The 16,136-nt window shown below is 38.9% G+C and overlaps 1 protein-coding gene and 1 long non-coding RNA gene across 2 annotated transcripts in view; one reads left to right on the forward strand and one right to left on the reverse strand.

Moving 5' to 3' along the window:
- The window catches only part of LOC123385480, a 55,781-nt gene extending 49,280 nt beyond the window's left edge, over window positions 1–6,501 (forward strand). Inside the window, exon 3 of the long non-coding RNA XR_006598073.1 lies at window positions 5,398–6,501. This is a non-coding gene — a long non-coding RNA (uncharacterized LOC123385480). The remainder of the gene's footprint in view (window positions 1–5,397) is intronic.
- A 1,847-nt stretch (window positions 6,502–8,348) lies between these two features.
- On the reverse strand, window positions 8,349–16,077 carry NDUFAF4 (NADH:ubiquinone oxidoreductase complex assembly factor 4). The gene is made up of 3 exons (XM_003986394.6): window positions 15,842–16,077; window positions 15,228–15,331; window positions 8,349–10,346 (listed from the first exon to the last, which is right to left on the reverse strand). Exons 1-3 carry the CDS (start codon window positions 15,975–15,977, stop codon window positions 10,059–10,061), a joined length of 528 nt encoding a protein of 175 aa, XP_003986443.1. The 5' UTR covers window positions 15,978–16,077; the 3' UTR covers window positions 8,349–10,058.
- Between the last annotated feature and the right edge of the window lie 59 nt (window positions 16,078–16,136).

A 16,136-nucleotide genomic window follows, 5' to 3' on the forward strand; every position in this document is an offset into this window, starting at 1 on the left:
GTTTTACTTTTGGGCTTCCCACAGATTATTCATTTCATAAAAATTTACTACCTTTGGAGTCAGATTGAAATCTCCCAAATGAAAATTACAAAAATGGAAGCTGCACCAGTGACAATAATTTTAAAGGAGTTCAGTTTTGCTCTTTGTAAATTCGCAGGACAAGCAAAGATATGTAAACATGCATGTCTTTCTAAGTGGAAGTCCAGTTGGAAGAAGAAGGGATGCATTGTAATAAGCATAATCTCCTCAAATACCTAGTAATGTGCTAAATCTTTAAAGCGATTTTGGATTTTAAAAGCAAATTATTCTCCAGAACAAGTTAAATGAGTTCTCAGTACTTGCCTCCAACTAAGAGTTTGCCTATATACCTATTACTTGCTTTCTTCTTAGAGATCACTTTTACTTAAATGGTCCGTTTCTATCTGGTACCCCCAAATACTAAAATACCAAGTGATGGAGTCTGACTATATTGCACTTTGTATTAAGTTAAATGTTTAAGAATGAATCTTCTTTCTAATGTCCTATATTTCATACTATCTCTTAAGTTACCTCAAATCAAGTTTGACACCTTCCTAAATTAATAACATTCTTTTTACAGAATTTGCTTTCCCTGTAATTGATTAAACTCTCAGTTGGTGAAATCACTTTATTTTATACTCATAAACTGTATTATACATTCTGAAAAAAAAATTTCAAACTTGTGATAAAAGTTCATAAATCTGAGGGCACATGTGAAGTAATGAGGATTCAAACTTACAAAGTTGTAGGGCACCTGAATGGCTCAGTCGGTTAAGCATCTGACTTCAGTTCAGGTCATGATCTCACGGTTTGTGAGTTGGAGCCCTGTGTTGGGCTCTGTGCTGACAGCTCAGAGACTGGAGCCAGCTTTGGATTCTGTGTCTTCCTTTCTCTCTGCCCTTCCCCTGCACTCTCTCTCTCTCAAAAATAAATAAGCATTTTAAAAAATACAAAGCTGTAACAAAAATAGCAGGAAAAAACTTTTGCAATAGGCCTCGAAACCAGTATTTTTAAATCATTATCACAGTTATGATAGGGAAATATATTAAAATTTTACATTGCTATGATGATGTGGCTTTTATTCTATTCTAAAGATAGTGAAGATTGGACACTTACTTCTTATTATTTTGATATATTCTAACGGCTAAATAAATAGTGGGGGAACTTCATTGGTGGGGAGATGAAATTGAGAATGTTTAAGTAAGTTGTTCATCAGCGGGAGAAGCTGACATTTGAATACAGGCGTGCCTCATTAATATGCTCCATACCCTCTAATTCACTTATGAAAAATTATCACAGGTATTACCTATGGGTTGTGAATATTTTCAAAGCACTAAGAAGTCTTAGTGCTTTGGATTAGAAGCCTTAAACTTAGACCAGACCTCCTGCTAATTTTATTTCTAAGGGCAAAAGACTCTAAAATCTTGCAAGGTTTCCAGGTCATTTTTAGAAAATTAAGTGATGTTACAAGATAGGTGTAACATTACATGGTGAATCAGGGAATCAAGACCCTGAGTTCTAGACTCTGCTTTTAATTATTTGACTTTACACACCGTACCTGAACTTGCAAAACAAAAGAGTTGGACCTTATCCTAAGATACCACCCAGTGCTATGGGGTGTTTCAATGGGGACTGCACCTAATTATCATTAACAGAATTGTTCAGGCTATACCACAGCACAAATTAAATTGCACTTTATGCAATGTAAAAAGCACCACGATCACATTATGTCCCTACAAATAATTATGTGCGGCTAAAATCTGACATAGGTTGGTGCTATGGGTTGAACTGTGTTCCCTCAAAATTTGTGTGTTTAAGTTCTACCCCCTAGTACCTCAGAATGTGACTATATTTGGAGAAAGGGCCTTCAAAGAGGTAATTAAGGTTAAGTGAGATCATTAGGGTAGGCCCCAATCCAATGTGCTGGAGTTGTTTGTGTTGTTTTTTTTTTTTTAATTTTTTCAAATGTTTATTTATGTTTGAGAGAGAGAGAGAGCGCACACACACGCGTGCACAAGTGGGGGAGGGGCAGAGAGAGAGGGAGACACAGAATCCGAAGCAGGCTCCAGGCTCTGAGCTGTTAGCCCAGAACCCCATGTGGGGCTCGAACCCAGGAACCATGAGATCATGACCTGAGCCGAAGTTGAACATTTAACCAACTGAGCCATTCAGGAGCCTCTTCTTCTTCCTTTTTTTTTTTTTTTAACTTAAAACAAAACAAAAAAAAAAGTTTTATTATTTATTTTTGAGAGCAAAAGAGAGAGCCAGTGGAGGGAGGGGCAGAGAGAGAGAGGGAGACAGAGGATCCAAAGCAGGATTTGCACTGAGCACAGAACCTGACGCGGGGCTCAAATTCATGAACCTTGAGATCATGACCTGAGCTGAAGTCCGTCACTTAACCGACTGAGCCCCACAGGTGCCCCCACAATGTGCTGATGTTCTTTTGGTCACAGGTACAGGGGAAAGACTGTGTGAAGACACAGCAAGAAGACTTCAAACTCAGGAGAGGGGCCCCAGAAGAAACAACTGTGCTAACACCTTGATCTCAAACTTGTAGACTCCAGCACTGTGAGAAAACATCTATTGTCTGGGCTACGGGGTCTGCGGTACTTTGTTACAGTAGCCCTAAGAGACTACTACAGCCCACTCTTCTGGCTCTTCTGCATAGCAGCTGCACAAAGGATTCTAATGTCTATAAATATAAACACTAGGTATAAAAGGGACATTAGGTATCTAACGAAATATGAAGACCTGGGACCTTGCCAGAGGTCACACTTCTTAAACACTAAAGAAGTCTTTCTTGGGATGGCATGTTCTGTTCCACACACAAGCCCTGTAGTGAGTGTCCCAGGGAGAATCTCAGCCTACGCTTGCTCCAGCCACAGCAGTGCTCTGCAAGGAGAAATTAAAAATAGAAACTGTATCTACCAGCCTAAGAGTATCAAAGACACACAAAAGGCAAATCCTTTCAATAGCCTCTCAAGAAAAGTGAAAGTATGTTCACAGGGAGTGGAAGACCTTCTGTCTATAGTCACCAACTATGCCTTAGAGCCAGAGGGACTGGGCTGTCTGGAAACTTAATTCTTTGATGAACTAATTACATTTCTATGATTTCCCCCCTTACATGGCAGCTTCATTCTCCTTGGGACAGTGGCATTAATTAAGGCAAATAAACCCTGCACAGGAGGCTTCTCATCTCTCCCTCCTTTGAATTCCCATTGCATTGTGTTTATACTTCTTAGGGCCCTTATTAAATTCTGCCCTGTAGTGGGGTAATTTGTACTCTTCTCTTATCTGAGCAGGAAGCAAAGACTTTGTTAATTCCTTACCGTAACTTACCTCTATACTCAGCTCGGAGATTGCACTCAATTAATACTCAGTAATATTCATTAAACAGAATTGAACTAAATTACCATTCAATAAACCCCTGAAGTGCTATTGTGCACGTTAGGTCATAGGTAAATACATTCATCAGGAGGAGACTTCATTGGGAGGACTGGAGTTCACTCAGAGAAAGTCATGAGAGATGAGTTTGGAGAGATTAAGCAGACTGGAGTTCACTCAGAGAAAGTCATGAGAGATGAGTTTGGAGAGATTAAGCAGACACGGAGCGCCTTATAATTTAACAAACTTGGATTTTATCCTAGGGCCGATGGGATGGATTTAAAGCAGGGGAGCAACAGTTTCATATTTGCATTTTTAAAGAAAAATCAGTCTGGATGCCAGTTGGAAAACGAATTACAGAGTCATGACTCAGGCCTAGAGTTGAAGGTGGGGGTGAGTTAGAGAACAGCCAGAGGTGTCTGAGTTTTGCAGTCTTTGTCATTGAGACACTAGTGGAATCATTGCCAAACCAACCAAACAAAGTACAGCTGGGCAAGGGTCAAGAAGGTGAGATGGCAACTTGGATTTTTAAATTTTTTTATTGTGGTATTAAGCATAACAACTCAAGTATGTAAAATACTTTATTTTGAAATGCCCAGCTTGATATAGATATACATACGTATATACTAATGCAACGTCTACCCAGGTCAAGACAGAGAACACTTCTAATACCTCATGCCCCTTCCTAATCAGTGACTTATTCACTAAAAGAGGAAAATTAGTCATTTTACAGAGAAAATGTGAAAGATGCCACCTTAACCTAGCTATCAAAGTTAACACCACCAAAATGAGACAAATTGGCAGCACGCGTTTCATGATATGATGCACCGCAAAGGGCAAAGATGGCAACAAATTCTTTGACACTTTTCCCATAGAGAGGTGTGGACTCTGTGTGTCCTCTACCCTTGGATCAAGGCAGGCTCTGTGACTGCTCTGACAAATAGAATAAAGGAGTCATGTTCTGACAATCCGCTTTCTTTGTCCTGCAACATTTGCTTTTGGAACCCAGCCATTTGCTGCAGCTACAACAAGCTCATCCCACATGCAGCGCTTGCCTATGGATGTTGCCATCCGGTCTTAGCTGAACTTTCACCTAACAACCTGCGTCAGCTGCCATGTGAGTGGGCCATCTTGGACGCTTCAGATGACACCAGCCCCGGCCATGTCTCTACATGAGAACCCAGGGCAGAAACACCCAGCTAAGCTCCAACAATCCACAAAACCATGAGAGACAATAACAAACTGTTGTTTTAAGCTGCTAGATTTTGAGATGGTTTGCTGTGGAGCAAAAACAACAGATAACTGAAATAGCAGCCAACATTGTGAAACTGTGAGCTGTGTAAAACTTCATCTTCCCTGCTGCATCCCCCAGCTTCTAGAATAGCAACTGGCACACCGTAGATAGATTGATAAGTGTTTGTGGTGAATGAATAATTAGCAATATTATTGATGTAATTACTGACTGATTCAAATGACTTGAAAAGCCACTTTTAAAAAACTATTAAGCAGGGACACCTGGGTGGCTCAGTCGGTTAAGCGTCCAACTCTTGATTTTGGCTCAGGTCCTTATCTCACGGTTCGAGTTTGAGCCCCACGTTGGGTTCTGTGTTGACAGCATGGAGCCTTCTTGGTCCTCTGTCTTCCTCTCTCTCTGCTCTTCCCCAGTTGCTCTCTCTATAGCTCTTTCAAAATAAGTAACAGTACACTGAAAAAAAAAAAAACAACCATTAAGCAAAGTTTAAATGTCTTCTTTTGGCTTAATAAATGACTTGAGCAAGCAGAGAACATTAAAAAAAATCATACTATTAATCTCATATCTCTACATTCAGAACTGGGTCATACATTTGACCTACCTAAAAGCGGGTCTCTTAAAAAATAGAATGTGTCAACCTAAATATTTAAAGGTCTCATTATGGATGCTGTTTTGAGGCTCTATAATCTTTTACATCTAGTCCTTCAAAAAATCTTTTATCTTACCTTTTGCTATTCCTCCAGAAGCACCAGGGCCAGCAATAAAGGGAAAAGATGCAACAACAAAATAACCTAAGAGGAGAAAAGGTACTCATTTTGCTTTGATGATGTATTTCTGGGATTCTTATAAAGCAAAAAATAGTTTCCCATTCTCTCATCCCCCCTCTCTCTATCTGCCTCTCTCGCTCTTCCTCCACTTTCCCTCTTTCCCTTCCTCTCACTTCTTTCTTTCTATAAGACAAACTTTAAGTGGTTTTTCCATTTCTAAGCTTCTTATCTGAACTAATAGAATCAGTTATGGACCAGCACTGGCATACAGAAATGATTGAATAATGAATGGATGACGGCCTAAGGAATGATGAATAGAGTTAAAGAGAATTGAATATTCTATGCAAGGGTTTTCCTATGCCAATAATAATCTATATAATAAGTAGGAGCCCATTTGTATTGTTTTTTATTTGGGTAATTAAAAAGCAGCATCTGTTTATATGCTCATCAATCCATATAAAGACAGGTGAGATTGTAATGTCATATATTGAAAAAATAAAAATAAATAAAATTTAAATATCATACAAAAATATACTGTTGTGTAGTGATCATCACTGAAAAATGAAAGGGAGTTATAGATCATTCTAAAATTAAAGTAATAATCCTCATTACATAACTCAATTATTGGACGATTTGTATTATGCTTACCTCAAAATGCAGTAAGACATTTAAAGAAAAATTTGGCTCTAAATGGAATTTTTACTACCAAACATACATGTATTAGATTTAATCAATATTTACCTTTCTGAAATAAGAGAAAGGCCTGAGGCTTATTTTAGAAATAAATAAAACTATTGTTTGTTTCCTCAGTGGCCCCCTCTGTTTCCAGCTGTGGCTGTCAGTAATCAATCTTTCACTTCACATAGGTCTTTTTATTCATTTACTTGCTTTGGAGCCATACTCAGAGTATATCCCCAGCCAGGTGGCATTGTTGTGGTTTTCCTCTTTCAAAAGTAGATGAACTCTTCCAAAGGTTATATTCTCTCATGCAACCAAGAAATCTTCCTGCTCAAGACTGTACACTGCTATTTCCTTTCATTTCAGGAAAGGAAATACTACTCAACCCCCAAGTACTGGCTTATCCCATTTTGACTAAATTCTTGTTCCAAAATTATTCATCTTTCTAATGACCTACCTGTTGCTTTTTTTTCCCCACAGGAAGCAAGGAGGAAGCAATTTTGGTATTACCAACTATATACTTCACATCAACACACTAAAAAATTACAGAGCATCGTGTCTGTTCAGGATACTGTTCTTTTAACTGGTGAGCTCCTCTTCTACCATTCTCCTCACAGGTATTCCTGAGACATAGTTCTGTTGGAGCACAGACAATGGCAAAGAAAGACCATGGAATTAGTGACCCAAATGCTCTGCTTTGGTTTTTATATAGAGATTTAGATCTAAGTGCTTCTGATATTTCATCATTTCTCCTAACGAGTAATTCAGGCCTATTTCTTCCTAAAGCAGAAGATATGGAATGTTCAGATAAGCAAATGGATAGATATTCCTTCTAAGTATTTAATGGATCGGTCTTTGTCAGGACAAGTAAGATAGAGTAGCTACTATAAAGATGGCTACTTAAGATGCATAAAACTATTTTAACCCTTTATGTGTGCTCATTTCTTATATATTTTCAACTTGTACCCGACAAACTGTCTAAAAGCACTGCCCCAATTCAGGATGCTTCGAACTGCTTCAGTTCTATACGTTCAGTGATGGGTACCCAGTTATGGGTACAGAAGCTTCCTAATCACTAATTGTCCAGGGCTCTACCCTCCTCTTTTTGGGATTATGGGTGTTTTAAGGGCGTGGAGTAGATATGGAGGGAATGTCCATGTACAAGCATTAGTTGGGGCCAATCAGAGCCCTCTGGCACAGATAGGGGTCATTGGTGAGATGGCCTTTAAGACCTCCATTAATGCCTTTTGTGGTTAGGATGACTATACATCCTAGTTTACCTAAGATATTCTAGTTTAAGCTATTGTCCCTATTGTTCTAATGTAATTGGTGCCCTTTTCACTCTCAAGTGTCCCAGTTTGGGCAATAAATTATATGGTAACCCTGTTTATCATAGAGCTTTACCGAACGTACCTACTTTGGCAGCTTTTGTTTTATGGGCTCTCTGGACCTGTTCTCCTCCCCACCCTATGATTAAACTTCCAGCCTCCTCTCCTGACTAACCCCAAGTCTTTTCATCCCCAGGAATTCTTTCCCTCCTCCTTTTTTCATACCTGGAAAGCTTCTCTCCTTCAAAGCCACTCTCTATCTCCTGTTCCTTCATTTTTTTTTTTCACAATAAACTTTAGACCCAGACACTGCAACTATTTTATCTCCACAGATGGTCAGCACACACTAGACAATACTTTTTAATGCTGCCATACTAGTCATTAAATATTTTTTAGAACACCCCCCCCCCCATCTAGAAGCCATCAACAAAGGCATCTTTCAGACTTACTAAACCAGTCTATCATAGCAGAGAGGGTCCAGACATGTTTCTCATATACGGTGGGCACTGAGTAGTCCTGCACCTTGAATGCCATCAGTTAATTCTTACAATCCCAAAGAGGCAACACAGTAAAACATTTAGGAGCACAAGATTTTGAAAATAATCTACTACTAAGGTTTAAATCCAGGTTCCAACACTTACTAATCTTTGAAAAGTTATTTTAGATCTCTGTGCTTCAATTTCCTCTGTAAAATATGATAAACAGTACTTCTCTTCCTGCCTATGGTAAGTATCAAGCAAGTTAGTAAATGTAAAGCACCGAGATCAGTGCCTAGCACAGTCACTGCTTTTAAGATATTATCGGCTAGTGGTGATGCTGAGATCTACACCCAGGTTTTCTAAATCTAAACTCCATGCTTTCTGTGACACCACTACTACTCAAGTGCTCTCCCACATATAATGAAAAGCAGTACGAGGCCAATGAAAGATATGGAAGTACTTTATTTTATCTTGTGACACCATATAACAGCCAGATTTACATACGTCTAACCACAGTGTGTAGTAGATCTGAATAGGGAAGATGGCTCAGAAATAGCAGTATTTGTAATTCAAGTATTGACCTTTATTTGATAAAGGAAAACAGTTTTGTGGACGGATTGATTTTGAAATGCAATTTTATACAGTTGTTTTCTTAAAAGAACACTTTTGAACCAAATATAAACAAGGTACAGTTTATTCACGTAATGAACCTGCAGTTGAAAACAAGCTTAAAATTTCCCATCTCAGCCCATTTTTCTCTTTTCAGCATTGCAAATGCTTCCTTCCGTCATCATGCTGAATTCCTCAGCATCTTCCATAACATTCCCAAGGGAATCCCTGGGAAGTAGTGCATGTCTGTAATTCCTGTAACTTACACTTCCTGCTCTTTTGAAATATGCTTCTTTTTGGCCCACCAGAAAAAACACTAGGAATCTGAAAACCTAGATTTTGGACATGGCTATGTCATAAACTAGAGAATAATCCTAAATAGGTCATGAAACCTCCCCAGCTCTCTGTTCTTAATTGCAAAAAACAGGTCCTATTTGTCCAGTCCTTTATTGTTATTTGTGTTCACGGTACTCATTAGAGTTAAATAAGGCAGCATTTTGTTCATTTTTTAGAGAAAAGTCAGTCTCCAAGAGGCTACACAATCTACCCAAGATCCCACGGGTGGTAATATGACAGAGCTAAACTTACATAACCTCACTCAAGACCCTAGTGCCAATACACACTGTACTCATAAGTTAGTTCAATTGACAAAGCAGCAATTTCCCAGGTCCCTTCCAATAATCACATTTCACGCTTCTTGCAATTTTTTCTCTCTTCCTTCAACCAGCATTTAAATGAGAAAACATACATATAATTCATCACCAAATTTCATTTACCATGGTTCTTTGATTTAACCATTCTTCACAATTTTCTTGTTATTTCTCTATTAAATCCAGAGAAGTTACTTTTCCAGACAGCTCTCACGACTGCCTGCTTCTCTGAAAGCTTCTGGATTTACCCGTTTGTCAAAACAGAGACTGCTAAAATTTCATAAATATCAATTCCTTTTTATAATTTTACGAAGTTATTCCATACATAAAACCAATTCAAAACAAGAGAAGTCCTCACTAAATGTTATTCCCTATAATAATAAAAATGTACTTTCTATTGATTTTGTGTCCACTTTCCTGTCTGCTTTCATTTGGGAAATACTGTTATCCTACCTGTCAAGTCTCCCTTACCCTAACAATATAGTCACAAAAGGTAGGAAAACTCTTACTTTCACAATTCCATAGGAAGAATAAATTAATCACCTAAATTGGATGGCAAAACTTTGAATGTTAAATGAGGGAGATACAGGACATTTCCCAAGAGATCATATGATCAATTTAAAAGCTGATGATATGATGTGCTAAAATTATACATTAACTTTTTTATTTATAATAAATGTATACATGTGATTAGTCCTGCTGATATTACACATGAACATATGCCTAAACCGAATTAAACTTTACAAGAAAACAAAATTCATTCTACCAGCAATCCTGAAAATTCAGCAGGGCTCAATAAATAGTATGCTCTCCCAAGGAGGGAGCTTTAAACACTCAGTAATTTGAAACTAAATGAGAAACTACATATAGGAAAAGTAATTTCAACATTTTCTTCATTTTGATGGTATTGCTTTCTTGTCTTCAGGAGGGATGATTTTGACTTCAAAAGTAACAAAATATTTGAGAAGGGATTTTACATCTTTCTGTTCTAGACAGTATTCTTCTGCTATTTTCTCAGCAGTCCACGTTTCTGGATAAAGTTTATGATTATTGAGAAGTGTCAATGCCTCTACAATGGAAATTTTGCCTTTGGGAATGTTCTTAATACTCATCATGTTGAAGTCTTGGCCTTTTACCAATCTGAACTCCTTTGGCTCTTGACGTTTTCCAGCATCTGTTACCTAGTATCAAAAAACAAAAACAAAGGGCTTTCAAGATGAGAGAAAAGATGTGACATCTACTTTCATGCTTCTCAAATCTCCACTATTCTTCAAATAAATGCTACATATGCTTCTCCAAACTAGGCTTTCTCATTACAATGACCCACACATTCAACGGCACTTTTGCAAATCACTATTTTATAACTACAGCTCAATCATCATTAAGAAATCTAGGTAGTTCTACAAAATAACAATCAATTGCCTACCATCCACTCATCACATTATTTCATGCATATTAAAATAACAAAAATGAATTGATTAGATTAAACCTGTTTTAGGAGGGCAGAATTCTGATGCTGCCCTAATAACTTACTTGATAATCTCCATTCTGTTTCCTAGTTTTTTATTTCATATTCAATACCTCCAAACACCTTAAATGAATTCAAATATGCTAGGGATTTTGCCTCTTGAGAGAAAATAAACTAATACACAAACATAATAAAAAAACCCAACCTAGGTACACCCATCTTTCCATCTGTCTGTCCCATCCAAGTATAATCCTTGTGCTGTGCCCTGTATTTCATTCATTACTTGGCCTTGCCAATCATTCCCTTTTCCTTTTTCTTTCAATTGTACCCTGCCTACTGCTGCTGTTTGGTCAAAATATAAAAATGCCATAGTCACTATCTTTCAAAAATGCCCACCAAACCCAGAACGACACTTTGTTTATGGCCAGTTTCCTTTTCTCTAGTTAAGCTTTAAAGATGGTATTCGTGATCTCTGATCCAGGATTAGATTAGATCTTAATGCAGAAGACACTTTTCAGGCTTCAAGTATGCTCACTATAGATCTGATGCCATTGACCATAATAACCTTCCCCTTGGTTTCCATGCCACTCCTTTCCTAGTTTTCCATCTGTCTCTCTAGTGGGTCCTTTGTTCTTGTGGACTTTTTCCTCTTCAGCTGCCCCCTGAAGGTTAGTGTGCTCCCAGTTCTGGCCCAAGCCCTCTTTTCAGTCTTCACATTCTACTACAGTAATCCCCCCCACACACTAGACTTCCATTATTACTTATGTGTTAATAACTTTCCAAGCTGATCTCAAACCTAGACTTTTCTCCTTACTTACAGATCCAAATTCCCAAATGTGTAAAGGGCATCTTTACTTGGATTATCTACAAGCACCTCAAAATCAATATGTCTAAAACTGAAATTACCCCTTTCCTCTGAAAATCCAATTCTATCCCATATTTTCTATTTCAGTGACCAATATCACTTCCCTCTGTATCTCATTCCAAAACTTAAAGCGTTTGTTATGTCATATTATACCTGACATCTCCCTCTCCCTCATGTATTACATCCAATCAATGACCAAATCCTGTTGATAATGACTTCTAAGTCCCTCTTGAACACATTCACTTCTCTCCTGGTCACTACATCACCCTAGTTCAAGCCAAAGTCTCCTGTGGGCACTACTACAAAAGCCTCCGGACTGGTCTCCTTTGATTAGATAAAATGCATTTTATTCCCTTCCAGCCCATTATGAAGCCAATCAGATAAGAAACTCTTCAATGACATTCCACTGTCCTCAAGATAAAACCCAAATTTCTTAGCAAGACAAATAAGGATCTTCGTGATTGGCTCCCTATTACCTCCATCCTATCTCAATTCTCCCAAATTTATTGCTCACACTTTCCCCTGACTGTAATGAAGTCTAACTGGTTCCGGAAGGCATAATATTCTTCTACCTCTATATTGTAACTCTGGCCTGAAATATTCATCCAAACTTCTTCACTTTCCAAAATTCAAAGCTTCTCTTATCTTTCTTAACTTTCTCTTAACTTTCCCAGGTAATCCTTCTTCCACTCGATACACATTTTTATTCAATTTCCCTTCTGTTTAATATTAAATACTAAAGTATTATGACACTGAAACAGTATCTGAAAATTCAACATCCTCTCTTGATTAAAAAGAAAAAACAAAGCAAACAAAAAACTCTAAGCAAATTAACAATAAAAAAGTCCCAAATGTGAAAAAAGTATTTTTAATCAGAAACCATATCACTTTATTATAATTAAGGCTGAAACATTAAAGACATCCTATTTAAGGAAACAGCAGGATAGAATACCAATTTTCACTGCTATGTTAATGCTACAAACACAATAAATGTAGTAGTACACGTTATGAGAAAACTAATTCTATGCTGATATGAGAGAATCTTCAGAAAAATAATACAACAAACCGAAAAACTAATAGAAATAACCTTGCAATGTGGGTAGCTGTAATACAAAAATCACTCACTTTCTGCCAATTGGCAATAGTTAAAAACCTTGGGGTGAAAAAAGATCCTATGGTAGCAACCTTCCCTCTATCCCCCCAAAGCTGAGTAATACAAAGATGTTAATTTTCAAATTAACCTGTACATTCCAATTCAATTACACTAAAAATCCAAATCAGACTTACTAAAGAACCTGACCATTTGATTCTCAAGTTCATCTGGAAACAAGTGTGACAAGAGTCATGAAACTTTTGGGGAGTAGTGTGAGATAGAAGGCTGTAACAGATATCAAGACACATTACAAACTTCCATTAATTAATATAGTATGATCCTAGTATCGAAATAGAAAAGCAGGTAGAACTGATGAATCCAGAAACAGACTTGCATATATTAGTATTTTAAGTGAGTGGAGAAAAGACCTGGTTATTCAATAAATTATATTTAGACAACTGGCCATCCAGTTGAAAAGATCTCCACACACCACTGTAATCTTTATGTAGAACATAGATTTTAACAGAAAATATACAGTCATAACAGCAAGATAAACTGCTTTTATGTTGGAGGGAGTCCAGACTTCCAATACCACGAAAAACAAAAAGACTAACATATTTGACAGATTTTTGAATAGCAATATTAAGTTAAAAAGCCAGACAAAAGGGGCGCCTGAGTGGCTCAGTTGGTTCAGCATCCAACTTCAGCTCAAGTCACAGTCTCACGGTTCATGAGTTCAAACCCCGCAACATGCTAACTGCTGTCAACACAGAGTCTGCTTTGGATTCTCTGTCCCTCCCTGGCTTGTGCAGGTGTGTGCACTGGCATGTGCTGTCTCTCTCAAAAATAAACACAAAGAAGTCACCGGGCACTGGGGTGGCTCAGTTGGTTAAGCATCTGACTTCAGCTCAGGTCATGATCCCACAGTTCTTGAGTTCGAGCCCCACATCAGGCTCTGTGCTGATGGCTCACAGCCTGGAGCCTGCTTCAGATTCTGCGTCTCCCTCTCTCTCTGCCCCTTCCCTGCTTGCACTATCTCTCTTCCTTAAAATAAATAAACATTAAAAAAAAATTTTTTTAAATAAACAAAATTGAGGGGCGCCTGGGTGGCGCAGTCGGTTAAGCGTCCGACTTCAGCCAGGTCACGATCTCGCGGTCCGTGAGTTCGAGCCCCGCGTCAGGCTCTGGGCTGATGGCTCAGAGCCTGGAGCCTGTTTCCGATTCTGTGTCTCCCTCTCTCTCTGCCCCTCCCCCGTTCATGCTCTGTGTCTCTCTGTCCCAAAAATAAACGTTGAAAAAAAAATTAAAAAAATAAATAAATAAATAAACAAAATTGATATATACACAGTATCACTAATGTCTACAAACATCACAAATCGTTAAGAAAACTATGAATTACCCAAAAGAGAAAAAGGGGCAAAACATAAATAGGTACTTCAACCTGTTTTTCATTGTCATTCGAGTCTTTTTAGACTTTTCCCCCAAATTTTAATACGACCATATATCTCCTCGTGTATTGTATCTATGTAACTGTATTCATAAAAGCTTAAATTTTTTTCACTCCCCAAGGGCCAGTTTTTTAATGCATGATTTAGTATAGCATGAGAGAAACAGCAGTCAGAAGTATTATTCAACACCTGTTATTGTTGGAAGTATTTAACACACAAAAAATGAACATCAACCCTTCCATCTTTTTTACGGGAACATCTGGTGATAAATGAGCCCTATAATTGCTATTACATGCAACAATTCACAAACCTTATTTTACATCAGTTTTATTTTGCTTATCTAATGAAAATTACATTAATAAGTGTATCTGTGCAAACAGTATTACCAATCTAAACAGAGAGGACCAGAGAATTTTCGAATGGAAAAATAGCTGGGAGTTGTCATTGGCACTTTCCTCTCCTTTAATCCCACTCTTCCCCCTACTTAGATCCTTCCTGCCCCAACAAACTCATCTAGTTAACTCAGGTTCATCCCTCAGGCCTGAGCTTAAATGTCCCTTTCTCAGAAACCACCCTTGGTTGTCCAATCACAAACAGGTCCCTCTGTAGACTCACAGTGCCTATACTTCTCTGTCACAGTCGTATCAGTAATTATGTACTTATGGTTGCTCATCTGTTTAATGTCTGTGTCCCTCACAATATTATAAGCACTGAGAGCAAGGACTAAGTCTGTTTTGTTCACATATATACAAAGCACTTGTGCACTGTATTTATATATAGATCTTACATATAGGTTCCCATTCCCGATGTATTCCATAAACTCCCAATTTTTACGTTTCCTATCTGAATATATCTTTAAAAAACAAAACACCAACAACACAACACTAAAGGAATCCCTGAGATTGGGACAAAACTCAACCCACTTAAAGATGAGAAAATAGTATTAAAGCTCTCCTCTTCAAATGACAATCACTTGGAAGTACCTTACAAAATCCTACAAATTGTGAAATAATATCGCCACTGAGCTTAAGTTTTGCCAATGCCCTGTACATTGGTCACAACTACATTGACAGTTTTAAACAGGCAGAGCGCTCACTCTCTTTCACCACCTACGACGCTTCTCTTGTTCGTTTCCCTGGAACACAAAAAGGTTCAATTACTTATCTGCTGAATTAAAACACACATTACCTTCACAGAAGACACAGGATCTTTGGAATCAACATACACATCTCTTAGGAAGGACAGCAGTTTGTCATCTTTTCTAGCAACTTCTCCCTTAATTTCTGGATGGTCTAAGAAAAAGAATGTCACGATATTAAACCCAAAGAAAATTCCCTCTAAGATCCTAACATTTAACACAAGGCAGCCACTTTTAATTTTTTGCTTAATGAACAATCACTCGGACAATATAGGAAATATTGTACATGTAAATCAAAATGCTAGGTCAGGCCCGGCGTCGACCGTTCTGTGAAGACCCCTAGAGAGCACTTCCGAGGAACTTCTGACTCGGATTCCGGACCTCAAGCATTAAAGGTAAAAGCCTCCGAGGGCCTGTACGGCCGGGGTAGCGGCTGCCACCTCCGCAACTTCGAAATGGGCGGAGCCGCCACTCCACCGAGGGCGCAACGGGACAGTCTCAATGTCACCGGCCTGGGGGATTCACCTTACCGCGCTCGGCTGACAAGTCACTGCGGCCAACCCCGGTCACCCCCGCCACTGGACCAAGATCCACGGGCGTGGAACCCCCAAGCCCGCCCCGGGACCCCGCGCGCGGAGTCCAAACGCCCCCTTGCACCACTTACGGCTCATCTGCTCGCGCAGCAGGCTCTTAGTGGAGGGGTGCCTGGGAGCGGGAGAGGGCTTCATTTTGCTGATTTCCCGTTCCGCCCGGTTCTCTAGGTTGAAATTCCTGATTGCGCGAGACACAGCAGCCCCCATCTCCTCACAACATGATGCGCTCTAGGTTCACACCACACGTGGGAAGTCACCGGCACCGGCGCCCTCCTGGACGCATCGAGCATGCGCACGCGTGGGGTCGAGCCAGCCCATTGCCGAAAAATGGGCGCCAAAGCGCGCCGTTCGCCCCCTAGCGGTCGG

Source organism: Felis catus, chromosome B2 (genome assembly GCF_018350175.1).
Source record: "Felis catus isolate Fca126 chromosome B2, F.catus_Fca126_mat1.0, whole genome shotgun sequence".
Classification (NCBI taxonomy): Eukaryota; Metazoa; Chordata; class Mammalia; order Carnivora; family Felidae; genus Felis; species Felis catus.